General features: G+C 40.4%; 4 protein-coding genes and 1 long non-coding RNA gene across 5 annotated transcripts; 3 read left to right on the top strand and 2 right to left on the bottom strand.

Moving 5' to 3' along the window:
- The first annotated feature begins 1709 nt into the window (after window positions 1-1709).
- Window positions 1710-4030, top strand: LOC146524570 (uncharacterized). Its single transcript, XM_085133284.1, has 2 exons — window positions 1710-2241; window positions 2801-4030. The coding sequence occupies exons 1-2, from the start codon at window positions 1889-1891 to the stop codon at window positions 2925-2927; spliced, it is 480 nt and encodes a 159-aa protein (XP_084989410.1). The 5' UTR covers window positions 1710-1888; the 3' UTR covers window positions 2928-4030.
- A 1890-nt stretch (window positions 4031-5920) lies between these two features.
- Window positions 5921-11035, top strand: LOC146524568 (uncharacterized). The gene is made up of 3 exons (XM_085133275.1): window positions 5921-6273; window positions 6833-10242; window positions 10803-11035. Exons 1-2 carry the CDS (start codon window positions 5921-5923, stop codon window positions 6957-6959), a joined length of 480 nt encoding a protein of 159 aa, XP_084989401.1. The 3' UTR covers window positions 6960-10242; window positions 10803-11035.
- On the bottom strand, window positions 7751-8973 carry LOC146524569 (uncharacterized). Its single transcript, XM_085133297.1, has 3 exons — window positions 8847-8973; window positions 8181-8270; window positions 7751-8010 (listed from the first exon to the last, which is right to left on the bottom strand). Exons 1-3 carry the CDS (start codon window positions 8971-8973, stop codon window positions 7751-7753), a joined length of 477 nt encoding a protein of 158 aa, XP_084989423.1.
- Window positions 11036-11610: 575 nt separating the features above from the next.
- Window positions 11611-13727, bottom strand: LOC146524567 (uncharacterized). The gene is made up of 4 exons (XM_085133202.1): window positions 13213-13727; window positions 12823-13074; window positions 12159-12248; window positions 11611-11986 (listed from the first exon to the last, which is right to left on the bottom strand). Exons 1-4 carry the CDS (start codon window positions 13340-13342, stop codon window positions 11727-11729), a joined length of 732 nt encoding a protein of 243 aa, XP_084989328.1. The 5' UTR covers window positions 13343-13727; the 3' UTR covers window positions 11611-11726.
- On the top strand, window positions 13721-17213 carry LOC146524566 (uncharacterized). The gene is made up of 3 exons (XR_014869434.1): window positions 13721-13782; window positions 15403-15513; window positions 15789-17213. It is a non-coding gene; the product is annotated as an uncharacterized LOC146524566 (long non-coding RNA).
- Window positions 17214-18749: the final 1536 nt, after the last annotated feature.

Genomic DNA, 18749 nt, shown 5'->3' with positions numbered 1-18749 from the left:
TAGTAGTACTTCAGACTTTATTTTTGACCAGTTATACTATGGTGTTTTTTATTATTCAGTCCCACAACACAAGATATGCCTCCTCAGATACCTTTACCCAAGGCCCTTTCACATAGGACATAGCATGCATTGCGCTGACCACTAGCTAGAGAGAATGATACATCATACAGCCATGTATACCCGCAATAATCTTGTTAATGACAGGCGTCACCAATCAGACAATATCACGTCAGACAGGTTTCTTTTAAAAAAAGAGTCAAAACTGAAAACCTGCACAGCAAATCCAGCATGTCCAAATTAACACTGTCAGATTTGATTTCAACACTTTTAAAGTGTCTATATGGGTCCACACCAGAGAGTGTTAATTTAACTCTTTTTGGAGAGTTGGTATGTTAACTCTGATTTAGTGTTAAACACCAAATCTCTCTGGAGTTGATAATTTAACACTTGGTGTTAAGAGTTTATATATTAACTCTCAAAGAGTATTTTAGTTTAACTACGTAAGAGTTATCTTCTAATTAATTCTAAAAAGCGGGAATTTTACTGTTCTGAACTTCTAGAAATTTCTTTTGGAAATAAACATTTACTAAAAAGACGCAATGGTTTTTGAAAAACATTTATTCTGAACTGTGCACCACAATTTCAAAACATTTTCTGAAAGATGTAACAGTGTACATGTTCTCACTTTCATTAGAATTTCGTTTATCAAAAGGTCTGACATAGGTGAGCTGGTAAATGCAAATAACAGCATTCTCATCACTTATTTCAATAAATACAAAATACAATATGCATGTCCTTCATTCATCACTTTGTGGAACTTCAACGCACTTCTGCTCTCCCCCATATTCCATCTTCACAAGCATATCCTATGTGGAGATTGAATAAAAATTAGTTGACACTAATTAATGGCACAAATCAATTGCAGCACAGTAAAAAAAAAAAAAAAAAAAAAAAAAAAAAGGAATCCTTTTTGAGACATTACTTGTGTAAAGTATTTTCCCAAAAGATAAGGACACAGGCAACAGGTAGTACTGAACTAAATGTAAAACCTCAACCTTTTTCATTTTTACCTAAACCGTGTGCACAAAACTCTGGAGGGATCTAAATGCTAACGTAGAACCCAGTCAGGACGTCTGCTACTGCTGTTTGCTCGTTTTTTATGGGAGATCGTTTTCAGGCTTCAAGTAGCACCATTATACCAACATTTCACATTCTAGACATTGTTTTAGGTGTATTTGACCAAAAAATTTAACCGAAAATTCACATGCAAGCTTTTTTTCAAGGCTGTGGTATTTGCCTTTCAGCTAGCTAAAACAGCGAGCGGTGCTATCAGCGAGCAACATGGCTAATGCCTTTCACACAGCTTTGTCTCAACTCCAAAGAGCCACAGAAGTAAAAGCTAATAATAATAATTGAAACAATCTTTGAAAAAATGACTTACCAAGCATGGCAAACAACTCAAATATGTAGAGCAAAATGTTCTGAAACGGCTTCACTTCAGCTTCGATTGGAGCCGTGCTGGGGGCGGAGTCTGTGAATTTACTCTATTAGTGTCATAGCCCCTCTAGGAGTTCAGAGTTAAGAGGTCAAGAGTTAATGTTTCCATTGTAACACCTCCAGATTTGAAATAGAAACACTCATTTTTAACACTCGATTTTAACTACTATCATTTTACACCTCAGAGTTACATTAAAAGCATGTGACTCTACTTAGAGTAAAATTAACTCTAACGGTGTGTTCACACCGAACGCGATGGACGCGAACAAAAACGCCCCAAACGCCCCTAATTTGACGCGTGCACATTCGCGTCTCAACGCGTGTCCAAGAAAAATCCAACGCGCTTCAAAATATGATATTTTGACGTGCGTGAACCGGAAATGTGGGAGGGATGTGGGAGGAAGTTGTGCCAGACCGGTATCTTTGCAAGATGGCAGCTGTCGAGTTAGCGCTTGAAGAGAGAGTCTCCCTTCTCTATGTACTGTGGAGAGCAGAGCAGCGGCGTAAAAGACGCCCTCGCCGTACCTGGGTCCATCAGGTCCTCCAGAGGCGTGAGCAGTTTGGTGAGTTTCACCATTTGCTCCAGGAGCTGCGCCTGGATGACGGCCGATTTCAGCGATATCACCGTCTTTCACTCGGCCAGTTTGAGGACCTGCTTTCCCGCGTCGGTCCCAGAATCGCCCGCCTAGACACCAACTACAGGCGCTCAATCCCACCTGCAGAGCGCCTGTCCATCTGCCTGAGGTTAGTAAAAGTATTTAATATGGTAGTCCTTTATTGATACCTGTGCTAATATATGCTAAACTATCCATTTATACACTGCTAACGTGGATGTGCTATGCTAACAGTGAATGCTCGGTTTTTACTGAAAGCAAACTGTGGTACGGAGACGACTGTTTATAATATTTCTAGTGATACTCAGAAGGTCTCATCAAGTCCCGATTTAATTCGATTTATGCTGTTATCAGTGTTTGCAATGATAGCATGGCTGTGGTGTCATATCAATGTATGCGCTCGGTGTTTGCTGATATCAAACTGTAGCATTAGGACCACTGAGTTAACCTTTGTAGTGATACTCACTCCTTTTTATTTAGACCTGGTTTAATTCTGGGATAGTTGAATATTTGTATATAATCCCCGCAGACTGTTTTAGATTATATCTAATATATATCATGTAATTATCCTTATAATTACAAAAGGTTTTATGTAAGATTTATGTTTTGCAATTTGTAATTTTGGAATTTCAATAATGTATTTTGTAACTGCAGTACACATAATACTCATTTTAAACAATTTTGTCCAGGTTCCTTGCCAGCAAACAACTCCTCCAGAGAGGCTGTCCTGGTGAGGGAGAAATTCATGGCTCACTTCTCGGTGGAGGGAGCTGTGTCTTGGCAACCAAAGGAGTAGCCTGTTTGAAGTCCGAGTGACTTCCCCACAACGGCTCTTTTAAGAGCCACCCACAAACCTCTAAAGAGTGTTCCTGTCCTTTTAATTTTTTCTTAATAAATGGAGCTCTACTCCAAAATAAACTAACCTCTTTTTACTCTCTTAAGTAACTTGTCTTCACTATGTTCCTATATACAGTGTGGTGCAAAAGTTTGGGCAACCTTATTAATAGTCATTATTTTCCTGTATGAATCACTGTTACAATGAAAAATGTCAGTTAAATATATCATATAGGAGACACACACATTCATATACACTAAATATTTATTTCATTTCTCTTTTTTTGTGTCGCCAATTTATGCACCTGCTTGATTTAAACACTTATTGCACACTTTCTGTAAACTGCATTTCACTTCTCAAATATCACTGTGTGTGTCTCCTATATGATATATTTAACTGACTATTTTTATTGTGACAACCAGTGATTTGTACAAGAAAATAATTACTTTTCACAATGTTGCTCAAACTTTTGCATCCCACTGTATTAGTATGTTTTGTCATTAGTATAATATGAAATAAATTCTACTTGTGTCAAGTCGGGTGCCAATATTTGCTGTGTAGTAGAACAGAGACATTTTGTCATTATAAATGTTTATTTGAAAAAATATAAATTCATTAACAAAAACATTTATCATAAATATATGAAATGTAACTATTTACAGAGAGACAGGAATAAAAAGGACCCAGCTTGGAGTGGAAGAGCCTCAGGGAGAAGGAGGAGAAAAATAAGAACATTGTTTCTGCCCTGGAGAGCTGCTGCCTCATCAGAAAACTACTGATCATTAGGGTCCAATGTTTCCAAATTTAACACAGCTGTGCTGTTTTCAAAAACTAATTTATAAATTTGAAATTTCACGAATTCTCGTGTCTGAGGCGGCATGCTCTCCAGAACAGGAACAAGGCCGAGGAGGAAATGTTCTGTTGGAGACGGGCGTGGCCTCTTTAGGGACTCCAGGATGGCCAGCTCCACCGCCGATGGACCGTCCTGGGACCCGTCCCTCGCCCGCCTTCGAGCTGTCCTCCTCTGTGGGCCTGTAAAACACAGCACAAAACAACACAAAGTAATGAGAAGGCTGCTACTAGATTTTCATTTTCAAAATTGAAAAAAAACATGATATAAACAGATTGGTTGTAGATATTTAGTAAAGGTGATCACAAGGGAATTCAAGCAAGTAAAAAGCTGTCAGTGCTTGATGTTCATACCTGTGGGTGCAGCAGCAGGAGCTGAGGGACCAGGGACTGGGGAGCCAGGAGAAGAGACAGCTGAGGACTCTGCTGCATGATTACTTGACTCTATCAAGACAATATTAGATGTTAACAGGTTGAAGACAATAGTCATAGAGAATATTATATTATTATATACTTATATACTTATTATTATATACAGTGGTCTCTCATTTATTGCAGCACATGAACAGTAGTCACAGTTCTCACAAGTTGATTCTCAAAGTGAAAACCTTTGTCGATTTTAAAACGTAAAAGTATTATGCCGCGCTTTTTCTCCGTCTGCGGCGCCACTTTTGTGCGCCTTTTTTGCTCCCGGTGCAGGTGTGTATTTCCGAATGAGGCTCATAGTTATGAGTGTTTTTGTGCTGTTTTTTTCTATTGGACGTGATGGTTATCAAAACCAAACATGATAAGTTTGGCAAGCGCAGGAGACACGACATGGAGGAGATTTGTCATTTGGGCTGCAGAATGCAATGCGCATTGTTGAAAGCTGTACGGTGCAATAAAAAAAATCAGCGAAAAGGCGAGGCAGTGACGGATGAACAGCGGGACTACTGTATACTGTTTATTAATAAACAAAATATGTTCCTGTATGACAACACGCATAAATTAACTGCCTACATTAACTCAATGTAAACATACCTTCTGACTGACACTCCCCTGCTGCCTCTTCGGGCTGTCCCTGGTCCTCGGGGGAGAAGTTCTCCACGGTCCGCACCATATTACCGCTAGTCTCCCGCGGGGTGAGGAAGGGGTCCAGAAACCCCATGACCGCGAAGAACTTCCATCTTCTCCCCGATCCTGCTGCAGACCCACTCCTCTTCTCCTTCTCTGCCTTCTTCTCCTTATTATAAGTGTCCCTGAGGCTCTTCCACTTTCTCCTGCAGATGTCCTCTGAATAAACGCATTATCTTGTTAGCGGAAAGGTATTTGTACATCAGTGGGAAAATAGCGGGACAGTAGGCGGGCTTGCTAGCTTTTGCGCGGGTTCATCGGGTCAGTCTGAAAATTAAAAAGAAGGAATGAACTTACCAGGTTGCCTGATCTCCTCACTTATGTGTCTCCAAGCTAGGTCCTTTTTATTCCTGTCTCGGTAAAAGTAGTAGCTAGCATCGTATAGCTCCGGGTGATTAGCCACGGCACTGATTAGCTTTTCCTCCATACTGAATGAAGAATGAAGGGCTTTGGCTGGATCTGCCCCTTTGACCTAGGTCAGAGCCACGTCACCAGGCCCCTGATTGGTTGTCGCGGCGCGATTTGACGCTGGAGTTCAGATTTTTCCAACTCGAGCGGTAGACGCGAAACGCGCGTATGCACAAAATGCAACACAAAAACTCACGCGCGTGGTTTTATTCGCGAGTCAAACGCGCCAGACGCGCTACACTGACGCGCGTTTCACGAGTTTTGGCGTTTTCGCGACGCAAATCTGCTTCCGAATTTTCGCGGGACCCGCAATCGCGCGTCATCGCGCTTTTCCATTGACTTTACATGTAAACCTGACGCTCTATTCGCGTCCATCGCGTTCGGTGTGAACACACCGTTAGGATACATAACCTAAGCAGTACAGACAGTGGTAAATATACCTTTAACGGTGTGTTCACACCGAACGCGATGGACTCGAACAAAAACGCCCCAAACGCCCCTAATTTGACGCGTGCACATTCGCGTCTCAACGCGTGTCCAAGAAAAATCCATCGCGCTTCAAAATATGATATTTTGACGCGCGTGAACCGGAAATGTGGGAGGGATGTGGGAGGAAGTTGTGCCAGACCGGTATCTTTGCAAGATGGCAGCTGTCGAGTTAGCGCTTGAAGAGAGAGTCTCCCTTCTCTATATACTGTGGAGAGCAGAGCAGCGGCGTAAAAGACGCCCTCGCCGTACCTGGGTCCATCAGGTCCTCCAGAGGCGTGAGCAGTTTGGTGAGTTTCACCATTTGCTCCAGGAGCTGCGCCTGGATGACGGCCGATTTCAGCGATATCACCGTCTTTCACTCGGCCAGTTTGAGGACCTGCTTTCCCGCGTCGGTCCCAGAATCGCCCGCCTAGACACCAACTACAGGCGCTCAATCCCACCTGCAGAGCGCCTGTCCATCTGCCTGAGGTTAGTAAAAGTATTTAATATGGTAGTCCTTTATTGATACCTGTGCTAATATATGCTAAACTATCCATTTATACACTGCTAACGTGGATGTGCTATGCTAACAGTGAATGCTCGGTTTTTACTGAAAGCAAACTGTGGTACGGAGACGACTGTTTATAATATTTCTAGTGATACTCAGAAGGTCTCATCAAGTCCCGATTTAATTCGATTTATGCTGTTATCAGTGTTTGCAATGATAGCATGGCTGTGGTGTCATATCAATGTATGCGCTCGGTGTTTGCTGATATCAAACTGTAGCATTAGGACCACTGAGTTAACCTTTGTAGTGATACTCACTCCTTTTTATTTAGACCTGGTTTAATTCTGGGATAGTTGAATATTTGTATATAATCACCGCAGACTGTTTTAGATTATATCTAATATATATCATGTAATTATCCTTATAATTACAAAAGGTTTTATGTAAGATTTATGTTTTGCAATTTGTAATTTTGGAATTTCAATAATGTATTTTGTAACTGCAGTACACATAATACTCATTTTAAACAATTTTGTCCAGGTTCCTTGCCAGCAAACAACTCCTCCAGAGAGGCTGTCCTGGTGAGGGAGAAATTCATGGCTCACTTCTCAGCGGAGGGAGCTGTGTCTTGGCAACCAAAGGAGTAGCCTGTTTGAAGTCCGAGTGACTTCCCCACAACGGCTCTTTTAAGAGCCACCCACAAACCTCTAAAGAGTGTTCCTGTCCTTTTAATTTTTTCTTAATAAATGGAGCTCTACTCCAAAATAAACTAACCTCTTTTTACTCTCTTAAGTAACTTGTCTTCACTATGTTCCTATATACAGTGTGGTGCAAAAGTTTGGGCAACCTTATTAATAGTCATTATTTTCCTGTATGAATCACTGTTACAATGAAAAATGTCAGTTAAATATATCATATAGGAGACACACACATTCATATACACTAAATATTTATTTCATTTCTCTTTTTTTGTGTCGCCAATTTATGCACCTGCTTGATTTAAACACTTATTGCACACTTTCTGTAAACTGCATTTCACTTCTCAAATATCACTGTGTGTGTCTCCTATATGATATATTTAACTGACTATTTTTATTGTGACAACCAGTGATTTGTACAAGAAAATAATTACTTTTCACAATGTTGCCCAAACTTTTGCATCCCACTGTATTAGTATGTTTTGTCATTAGTATAATATGAAATAAATTCTACTTGTGTCAAGTCGGGTGCCAATATTTGCTGTGTAGTAGAACAGAGACATTTTGTCATTATAAATGTTTATTTGAAAAAATATAAATTCATTAACAAAAACATTTATCATAAATATATGAAATGTAACTATTTACAGAGAGACAGGAATAAAAAGGACCCAGCTTGGAGTGGAAGAGCCTCAGGGAGAAGGAGGAGAAAAATAAGAACATTGTTTCTGCCCTGGAGAGCTGCTGCCTCATCAGAAAACTACTGATCATTAGGGTCCAATGTTTCCAAATTTAACACAGCTGTGCTGTTTTCAAAAACTAATTTATAAATTTGAAATTTCACGAATTCTCGTGTCTGAGGCGGCATGCTCTCCAGAGCAGGAACAAGGCCGAGGAGGAAATGTTCAGTTGGAGACGGGCGTGGCCTCTTTAGGGACTCCAGGATGGCCAGCTCCACCGCCGATGGACCGTCCTGGGACCCGTCCCTCGCCCGCCTTCGAGCTGTCCTCCTCTGTGGGCCTGTAAAACACAGCACAAAACAACACAAAGTAATGAGAAGGCTGCTACTAGATTTTCATTTTCAAAATTGAAAAAAACATGATATAAACAGATTGGTTGTAGATATTTAGTAAAGGTGATCACAAGGGAATTCAAGCAAGTAAAAAGCTGTCAGTGCTTGATGTTCATACCTGTGGGTGCAGCAGCAGGAGCTGAGGGACCAGGGACTGGGGAGCCAGGAGAAGAGACAGCTGAGGACTCTGCTGCATGATTACTTGACTCTATCAAGACAATATTAGATGTTAACAGGTTGAAGACAATAGTCATAGAGAATATTATATTATTATATACTTATATACTTATTATTATATACAGTGGTCTCTCATTTATTGCAGCACATGAACAGTAGTCACAGTTCTCACAAGTTGATTCTCAAAGTGAAAACCTTTGTCGATTTTAAAACGTAAAAGTATTATGCCGCGCTTTTTCTCCGTCTGTGGCGCCACTTTTGTGCGCCTTTTTTGCTCCCGGTGCAGGTGTGTATTTCCGAATGAGGCTCATAGTTATGAGTGTTTTTGTGCTGTTTTTTTCTATTGGACGTGATGGTTATCAAAACCAAACATGATAAGTTTGGCAAGCGCAGGAGACACGACATGGAGGAGATTTGTCATTTGGGCTGCAGAATGCAATGCGCATTGTTGAAAGCTGTACGGTGCAATAAAAAAAATCAGCGAAAAGGCGAGGCAGTGACGGATGAACAGCGGGACTACTGTATACTGTTTATTAATAAACAAAATATGTTCCTGTATGACAACACGCATAAATTAACTGCCTACATTAACTCAATGTAAACATACCTTCTGACTGACACTCCCCTGCTGCCTCTTCGGGCTGTCCCTGGTCCTCGGGGGAGAAGTTCTCCACGGTCCGCACCATATTATCGCTAGTCTCCCGCGGGGTGAGGAAGGGGTCCAGAAACCCCATGACCGCGAAGAACTTCCATCTTCTCCCCGATCCTGCTGCAGACCCACTCCTCTTCTCCTTCTCTGCCTTCTTCTCCTTATTATAAGTGTCCCTGAGGCTCTTCCACTTTCTCCTGCAGATGTCCTCTGAATAAACGCATTATCTTGTTAGCGGAAAGGTATTTGTACATCAGTGGGAAAATAGCGGGACAGTAGGCGGGCTTGCTAGCTTTTGCGCGGGTTCATCGGGTCAGTCTGAAAATTAAAAAGAAGAAGGAATGAACTTACCAGGTTGCCCGATCTCCTCACTTATGTGTCTCCAAGCTAGGTCCTTTTTATTCCTGTCTCGGTAAAAGTAGTAGCTAGCATCGTATAGCTCCGGGTGATTAGCCACGGCACTGATTAGCTTTTCCTCCATACTGAATGAAGAATGAACGGCTTTGGCTGGATCTGCCCCTTTGACCTAGGTCAGAGCCACGTCACCAGGCTCCTGATTGGTTGTCGCGGCGCGATTTGACGCTGGAGTTCAGATTTTTCCAACTCGAGCGGTAGACGCGAAACGCGCGTATGCACAAAATGCAACACAAAAACTCACGCGCGTGGTTTTATTCGCGAGTCAAACGCGCCAGACGCGCTACACTGACGCGCGTTTCACGCGTTTTGGCGTTTTCGCGACGCAAATCTGCTTCCGAATTTTCGCGGGACCCGCAATCGCGCTTCATCGCGCTTTTCCATTGACTTTACATGTAAACCTGACGCTCTATTCGCGTCCATCGCGTTCGGTGTGTTCACACCGAACGCGATGGACGCGAACAAAAACGCCCCAAACGCCCCTAATTTGACGCGTGCACATTCGCGTCTCAACGCGTGTCCAAGAAAAATCCATCGCGCTTCAAAATATGATATTTTGACGCGCGTGAACCGGAAATGTGGGAGGGATGTGGGAGGAAGTTGTGCCAGACCGGTATCTTTGCAAGATGGCAGCTGTCGAGTTAGCGCTTGAAGAGAGAGTCTCCCTTCTCTATGTACTGTGGAGAGCAGAGCAGCGGCGTAAAAGACGCCCTCGCCCTACCTGGGTCCATCAGGTCCTCCAGAGGCATGAGCAGTTTGGTGAGTTTCACCATTTGCTCCAGGAGCTGCGCCTGGATGACGGCCGATTCCAGCGACATCACCGTCTTTCACTCGGCCAGTTTGAGGACCTGCTTCCCCGGGTCGGTCCCAGAATCGCCCGCCTAGACACCAATTACAGGCGCTCAATCCCACCTGCAGAGCGCCTGTCCATCTGCCTGAGGTTAGTAAAAGTATTTAATACGGTAGTCCTTTATTGATACCTGTGCTAATACATGCTAAACCATCCATTTATACACTGCTAACATGGACGTGCTATGCTAACAGTGAATGCTCTCGGTTTTTACTGATAGCAAACTGTGGTACGGAGACGACTGTTTATAATATTTCTAGTGATACTCAGAAGGTCTCATCAAGTCCCGATTTAATTCGATTTATGCTGTTATCAGTGTTTGAATGATAGCATGTCTGTGGTGTCATATCAATGTATGCGCTCGGTGTTTGCTGATATCAAACTGTAGCATTAGGACCACTGAGTTAACCTTTGTAGTGATACTCACTCCTTTTTATTTAGACCTGGTTTAATTCTGGGATAGTTGAATATTTGTATATAATCACCGCAGACTGTTTTAGATTATATCTAATATATATCATGTAATTATCCTTATAATTACAAAAGGTTTTATGTAAGATTTATGTTTTGCAATTTGTAATTTTGGAATTTCAATAATGTATTTTGTAACTGCAGTACACATAATACTCATTTTAAACAATTTTGTCCAGGTTCCTTGCCAGCAAACAACTCCTCCAGAGAGGCTGTCCTGGTGAGGGAGAAATTCATGGCTCACTTCTCGGTGGAGGGAGCTGTGTCTTGGCAACCAAAGGAGTAGCCTGTTTGAAGTCCGAGTGACTTCCCCACAACGGCTCTTTTAAGAGCCACCCACAAACCTCTAAAGAGTGTTCCTGTCTTTTTAAATTTTTCTTAATAAATGGAGCTCTACTCCAAAATAAACTAACCTCTTTTTACTCTCTTAAATAACTTGTCTTCACTATGTTCCTATATACAGTGTGGTGCAAAAGTTTGGGCAACCTTATTAATAGTCATTATTTTCCTGTATGAATCACTGTTACAATGAAAAATGTCACTTACATATATCATATAGGAGACACACATTGATATACACTAAATATTTACTTCCAGGCTTCATTTCTCTTTTTTTGTGTTGCCAATTTATGCACCTGCTTGATTTAAACAGTTATTGCACATTTTCTGTAAACTGCATTTCACTTCTCAAATATCACTGTGTGTGTCTCCTATATGATATATTTAACTGACTATTTTTATTGTGACAACCAGTGATTTGTACAAGAAAATAATTACTTTTCACAATGTTGCCCAAACTTTTGCATCCCACTGTATTAGTATGTTTTGTCATTAGTATAATATGAAATAAATTCTACTTGTGTCAAGTCGGGTGCCAATATTTGCTGTGTAGTAGAACAGAGACATTTTGTCATTATAAATGTTTATTTGAAAAAATATAAATTCATTAACAAAAACATTTATCATAAATATATGAAATGTAACTATTTACAGAGAGACAGGAATAAAAAGGACCCAGCTTGGAGTGGAAGAGCCTCAGGGAGAAGGAGGAGAAAAATAAGAACATTGTTTCTGCCCTGGAGAGCTGCTGCCTCATCAGAAAACTACTGATCATTAGGGTCCAATGTTTCCAAATTTAACACAGCTGTGCTGTTTTCAAAAGCTAATTTATAAATTTGAAATTTCACGAATTCTCGTGTCTGAGGCGGCATGCTCTCCAGAGCAGGAACAAGGCCGAGGAGGAAATGTTCAGTTGGAGACGGGCGTGGCCTCTTTAGGGACTCCAGGATGGCCAGCTCCACCGCCGATGGACCGTCCTGGGACCCGTCCCTCGCCCGCCTTCGAGCTGTCCTCCTCTGTGGGCCTGTAAAACACAGCACAAAACAACACAAAGTAATGAGAAGGCTGCTACTAGATTTTCATTTTCAAAATTGAAAAAAAAACATGATATAAACAGATTGGTTGTAGATATTTAGTAAAGGTGATCACAAGGGAATTCAAGCAAGTAAAAAGCTGTCAGTGCTTGATGTTCATACCTGTGGGTGCAGCAGCAGGAGCTGAGGGACCAGGGACTGGAGAGCCAGGAGAAGAGACAGCTGAGGACTCTGCTGCATGATTACTTGACTCTATCAAGACAATATTAGATGTTAACAGGTTGAAGACAATAGTCATAGAGAATATTATATTATTATATACTTATTATTATTATTATATACAGTGGTCTCTCATTTATTGCAGCACATGAACAGTAGTCACAGTTCTCACAAGTTGATTCTCAAAGTGAAAACCTTTGTCGATTTTAAAACGTAAAAGTATTATGCCGCGCTTTTTCTCCGTCTGCGGCGCCACTTTTGTGCGCCTTTTTTGCTCCCGGTGCAGGTGTGTATTTCCGAATGAGGCTCATAGTTATGAGTGTTTTTGTGCTGTTTTTTTCTATTGGACGTGATGGTTATCAAAACCAAACATGATAAGTTTGGCAAGCGCAGGAGACACGACATGGAGGAGATTTGTCATTTGGGCTGCAGAATGCAATGCGCATTGTTGAAAGCTGTACGGTGCAATAAAAAAAATCAGCTAAAAGGCGAGGCAGTGACGGATGAACAGCGGGACTACTGAATACTGTTTATTAATAAACAAAATATGTTCCTGTATGACAACACGCATAAATTAACTGCCTACATTAACTCAATGTAAACATACCTTCTGACTGACACTCCCCTGCTGCCTCTTCGGGCTGTCCCTGGTCCTCGGGGGAGAAGTTCTCCACGGTCCGCACCATATTACCGCTAGTCTCCCGCGGGGTGAGGAAGGGGTCCAGAAACCCCATGACCGCGAAGAACTTCCATCTTCTCCCCGATCCTGCTGCAGACCCACTCCTCTTCTCCTTCTCTGCCTTCTTCTCCTTATTATAAGTGTCCCTGAGGCTCTTCCACTTTCTCCTGCAGATGTCCTCTGAATAAACGCATTATCTTGTTAGCGGAAAGGTATTTGTACATCAGTGGGAAAATAGCGGGACAGTAGGCGGGCTTGCTAGCTTTTGCGCGGGTTCATCGGGTCAGTCTGAAAATTAAAAAGAAGGAATGAACTTACCAGGTTGCCCGATCTCCTCACTTATGTGTCTCCAAGCTAGGTCCTTTTTATTCCTGTCTCGGTAAAAGTAGTAGCTAGCATCGTACAGCTCCGGGTGATTAGCCACGGCACTGATGAGCTTTTCCTCCATACTGAATGAAGAATGAACGGCTTTGGCTGGATCTGCCCCTTTGACCTAGGTCAGAGCCACGTCACCAGGCCCCTGATTGGTTGTCGCGGCGCGATTTGACGCTGGAGTTCAGATTTTTCCAACTCGAGCGGTAGACGCGAAACGCGCGTATGCACAAAATGCAACACAAAAACTCACGCGCGTGGTTTTATTCGCGAGTCAAACGCGCCAGACGCGCTACACTGACGCGCGTTTCACGAGTTTTGGCGTTTTCGCGACGCAAATCTGCTTCCGAATTTTCGCGGGACCCGCAATCGCGCGTCATCGCGCTTTTCCATTGACTTTACATGTAAACCTGACGCTCTATTCGCGTCCATCGCGTTCGGTGTGAACACACCGTAAGGGCTTTAATGTTGATGGACAAACATCAGCTGAGCGGACTTTACAGATTTTTATTCAAGGTAATTTTTCCCTGCATTACTAGATCTAAATTTAATATTGTTCTGATAATCCATATGTATCTATACAATGGGTAAAAAAAGTATTTAACACATCACCAAATTTCCAAGTTAATCTAATTTTAAAGGTGCTATTGACATGAAATTCTCACCAGATGTCAGTAACAACCCGTCCAATCCACAAATGTAAAGAAAACAAACCACAGATGTCCATTAATTATTTCATGTGTAATATTGAGAAATGACAAAGGGAAAAAGGTGCAAAAAAGCATTGAAAATCATGACACCAGCTGAGATCTGCCAGTAATAATAAAGCAGTCCTGTCACTTAGTGCAAATTAATTTTAGGTGGTTCATTTCCAACTGCTAACCAATAAAAAGGTGTCTCATTACCAAGGTGTCACACAAGAAATCTCTCATAATGGGTAAAACAAATGAGCAAGACCTTCACAACCTTACTTTTTTAACAAAACATACTGATAGCATCGGTTTTTATTTTTTTAAACTACTAAAGTTTACTGATCTCTGTTGGGGCCATAATCCTGAAGTGGAAAGAAAATAATTTAACCCGGAAGATTTCAGACAGAGGAGTGAAAAGAATAATCATTTGAGTTCTGATAGCTGGCCCTTGTGATATCAGAAGAGCCAGGGACCAGTTGTGGAGAGCTACAGAAAGACCTGGAATCAGCAGCTATAATTGTTTCAAAGGAAACGATAAGTAATGCACTCAACCACCATGGAAGGTTCCATTGCTGAAGAAGCTTGTTTAAGTTTACTAAACAACATTTAGACGAGTCTGTGAAATACTGGGATAATATAGTCTGGTCAGATGAAACCAAAAAGGAACTCTTTGGATACCATAATATACGCCATGTTTGAAGATCAAAAGGCACTGCATATCACCCCCAAAACACCATACCAGAAGTGAAGTTTGGAGGTGAGAACATCATGGTGTGGGGCTGTTGTTCAGCATATGGGACTGGCATGCTGGAAATTGCACCAAGACATTCTTGATAAAGATCAGATGCCATCTACAAGGATGATGACGATGAAACGAGGGTGGACGTTTCAGCAAGAGAATGATCCCAAACACAAAGCCATGGAAACTCTAGAGTGGCCTAGCCAATCACTTGACCTGAATCACTTTGAAAATCTATGGAAAGAACTAAAGCTCAGAGATCATAGAATAAGCAGATTCTTGTGCGGAAGAATTGGCAAAATCCCACCTGAGAACTCGTTTCTCCATATAGGATGCACCAACAAAGGCTTTTGTACAAAGTAGTAAATTTGGTAAGTGTGTTTTCTCTGTGTCATTTCTCTTTATTGAACATATCCTAATTTATGGAAATCTGTGGTTTGATTTCTTTGCGTGTGTGGATTGGAAAGGCTTGTCACTGACATCTGGTGAGAATTTCACGGCAATAGTGCCTTTAGAAATATATTACAAAAACTGGTCACTTATTCAATAAATAAATAATCTCTCTGTCTTCTCTATCTTATCTATGATAAATGTAGTTTGTGCTTTTGCTGTTCTTCATTAGAGGCTATAAAGTATGTCCAAGATTGTGTTTTAGCATCAAAAGTCATCTGTTTGTGTTTCTGTCCTGTGTCCTTTTATTTTTAGAAGGAGGTATTTTGCCAGTGATCTGTGGTGTTCTCTCAGCACTGGTGATTTTCTTAGTTGTGGGTGTAGCTGTCATCTGTTTTGAGAGGAGAAAAAACAAAACAAAAAAAGGTACAAAACTTGCTTTTCAATCACCTCACTCAGCCTTTTGCTCTTCTTGTAGATATACAGAATCATACTTTGCTTCTTTTTTTTGAAGACACTTTTTAGCTTTCTTGCTAATGATTTCTTCATAATGTTATAATTTCATTGAAATAAGTGGGTATTGCTAACCAGTCAGCTCTACTGCAGTAAAAACATGATCAAAACAGGTCAGAACAGCATGTTTCACAAAAACTATTACCCTAATGATTCACTGATGTTAATTTTATCTTGCTTCTATGCAGAGGAAGATGACCAGGAAGTAATGTACGCTGATGTTAGGATCAGGCAGCAGCAGGAGAAGCAAGTGAAGGGAAGAGAAGAGGAAGTGGAGTATGGCCAAGTGAAGCTTTCACAGTGATCTTATCAGACTGAACCAACATGATGATTGTACAGGAAGATTGTTTGTATCGCAAAATCCTTAAAATCAGGTGATTTATATGGTCTGTGCTTTTCTACAGACTACACCACTAAATGCCCACAGAGGGAGGAAGTGATGCTTAATCCCTAAACATCTTTTCTATCACAAAACAAACCATCAAAACGTATAAATACTGATTTTCTTTGCTTCATCTTTACTTTTGTATTACAACAGAGCATAAATTCATCATTTAAATGGAAATAATTCAAGTAAAAACACTGAAGTTTTGTATGTATGAATTAAAGTGGAGCAACAATTTTGAGCATGACAATGCATCCAGATGTTACAGTTACAGAATATGAGAAAACCTTTTGTTTCATGTTACTTGGTTTCATCAATGATTAATACTTTTTACTCTGTAAACAAAGACACACCACCTTTTTATTAAAGACAATTCAGATTTATTTATATAGAACCAAATCATAACATATCAAAAAACCCTACAATAATACAGATATGAGCACGGCCAATTACTTGTTATAGTGACAATAATACCATACTGATAATGTTTTGTCATCAGTCTGTTCGTTAGTGTTATGGTGTAAAAATCTCTTTATGCTAAATCCAAAATATAGTATTGTGAATAATGCTTCTATTATGCTAAAGATGCTTTTTGTTTTATTTTAATTGACTGGGTTTTCATATATTTTGCTTCTCTATAGTTACACAATCACAACATATTTGTAACATTGATTTTTGTGCATTTGGTGATTTACGGAAATTGTCATGGTCCCTGGGTCTTGGTATTGAAGTTTGGGATTTTAGGTTATCTTTGGATTAGGTTTCTGTTATTTTTACTATTTAGTTTTCTGTTCACATAATAGTTTATTCCTTTGTCTGTATACGTTTTTTTTTTTTTTAGCCTTTTCGTTTGTGCCATCGGTTCTTGGCTCTGATGACTTTAAATTTAGTTAGTTCCCCTTTCCAATGTGTTCCTCCTTCTGTCTTATCTCTGTCCTTTTCTTTCAGTGTTTCCTCATTTCTGTCGACATCTCTCATGCTGTTTTCTTGTCTGCTTCCTCTAGTTACACTCTTGTTTAACCGTTTAAAGACAAACTGCATCATGTTGATTCAGGCTTAAAGAGTTCAGTTCAGTTTATGTTCAGTTTTTAGCTTTTCTTCCTGGCTTTGCTCTCACTGATTACCTTATTATCAGCCCACCTGTCTCCTTTTCTCTGACTAACTGATACTTTGACATGACTAAATGATGTAATTACTTTGTTTCTTATCTCTTTAGAATCTGTTTCACTTACATGTTTTATCACCGTTAATGATTTACTCTTTTAGAAATAATTACACTTCTAAAATGTCAGTTGAATTGCCTTTTTTTTATGATAAAATAATAATAAATAATTATTAAAGTTTCAGTGAGTAATCTCTATAATTTTTATGGTAAGCTGTGTGGAAGACAGGGCTCGGAGACTTAAAACTTAACTAAAGATGGCAGCTTTATTGCTGGAAAACATGAACTAAAACAAAGTACATCAAGGCTGAAAGAAACAAACAAAAGCTAAACTAGTCCTAAGGATCTTGAATTTGACAACTAACAACTTGACGTGACTGGAGAACGTAGCACTAACACAACACCACATAGGAAAAATGGAGAACACGACAAAGAACAGAGGGAGACTGGTGATATGATATATTGTCATCCTTTTACAACAACATGAATGTACTATTGCTGTGTGGTTTATTACTATTACTGAAGGTTACTCGCCACCAAGCTAACATTGTTAGCTAGTGTCAGCTGAGGTTAGTTCATAAACTGCAGACTGTTAAACTTGATGGAAAGCATTAACAAGAGTTTTTAAATCTTAATATAAAATGAGTAACAGTAAAGTGGACATTAGGTAAGTCTGCACTTTTTGCAATGGTCTCGCATAGAAAAGTTTCTCTGTATCAGTAATATGTTTTCTTTCTGTCTGCCTTCAGAAATGCATATGATTATTTTCAGCTACTGAAGTGGCACATAACCCAGGCAACTACCACAACTAAAAAAAGGTAGTTGCAGTAGGCTAATGTTAATTTTTTAAAAACAACTTACTTCCAGTTGTTTATTTAGGTTAGAGGTGGAGTCTTTTGATGCTGAGAGGAGCCTGGTTGTTGGCAAACAGAGTTTGCATTGCACGGTCAGATTTCGGTCAGAGCCTCTTTTGTTTGGGTTCCCGGCAATGTGTGGAATTACCAAAATTAGACAAGGGATAGAGAGGGGATAGCCTAACATATGAAACAGGAAAAGACCTCTGTGTAATCCATTTGTTTAATCATCACCTTTTTAAATATGTATATATATATACACTGTATATATCTTGACTATGGCACTTATTAACCTGCCTGCAGAATCCAAGGGAAGATATTGCTTGAAAAAGCTAAGAAAAGTAAAAGCAAAAATTAAAAAGAGTATAAAAAGAATAATCAAAGTACATTAATTTTACTTATTTAATTAACCCACTCTAAGCTTATGCTGACTTTGTTCTTATCATTTTGGGGCGAGAGGTTGGTGGAGAGAGGAGCTCTTCCAGCACTGATGTGTTCCATTTCAATGCTCTGTATTAATGGAAATAATCAGGAAAGTAGGATTCCTTGATAGATCACACATCTTTTCAAAGTTATAATCTTTGGAAATCTTGAAAAGTTGCAGTCCACCTGGAAAATGGTAGAAGTCCAGTTAAGTCCAGTCCACTATGACCAATCACTCCTTTGGTGGAATTTCCAACAGTGAACTTCTGGGCTTCATTCCTTTGAACTGCTCATCTTGCCGGGTGCCGGAGACTGACCCAGGGCA

The sequence above is a fragment of the Neolamprologus multifasciatus genome, chromosome 2 (genome assembly GCF_963576455.1).
Source record: "Neolamprologus multifasciatus chromosome 2, fNeoMul1.2, whole genome shotgun sequence".
In the NCBI taxonomy this organism is placed as follows: domain Eukaryota; kingdom Metazoa; phylum Chordata; class Actinopteri; order Cichliformes; family Cichlidae; genus Neolamprologus; species Neolamprologus multifasciatus.
This window is presented reverse-complemented; position numbering and strand designations above follow the sequence as displayed.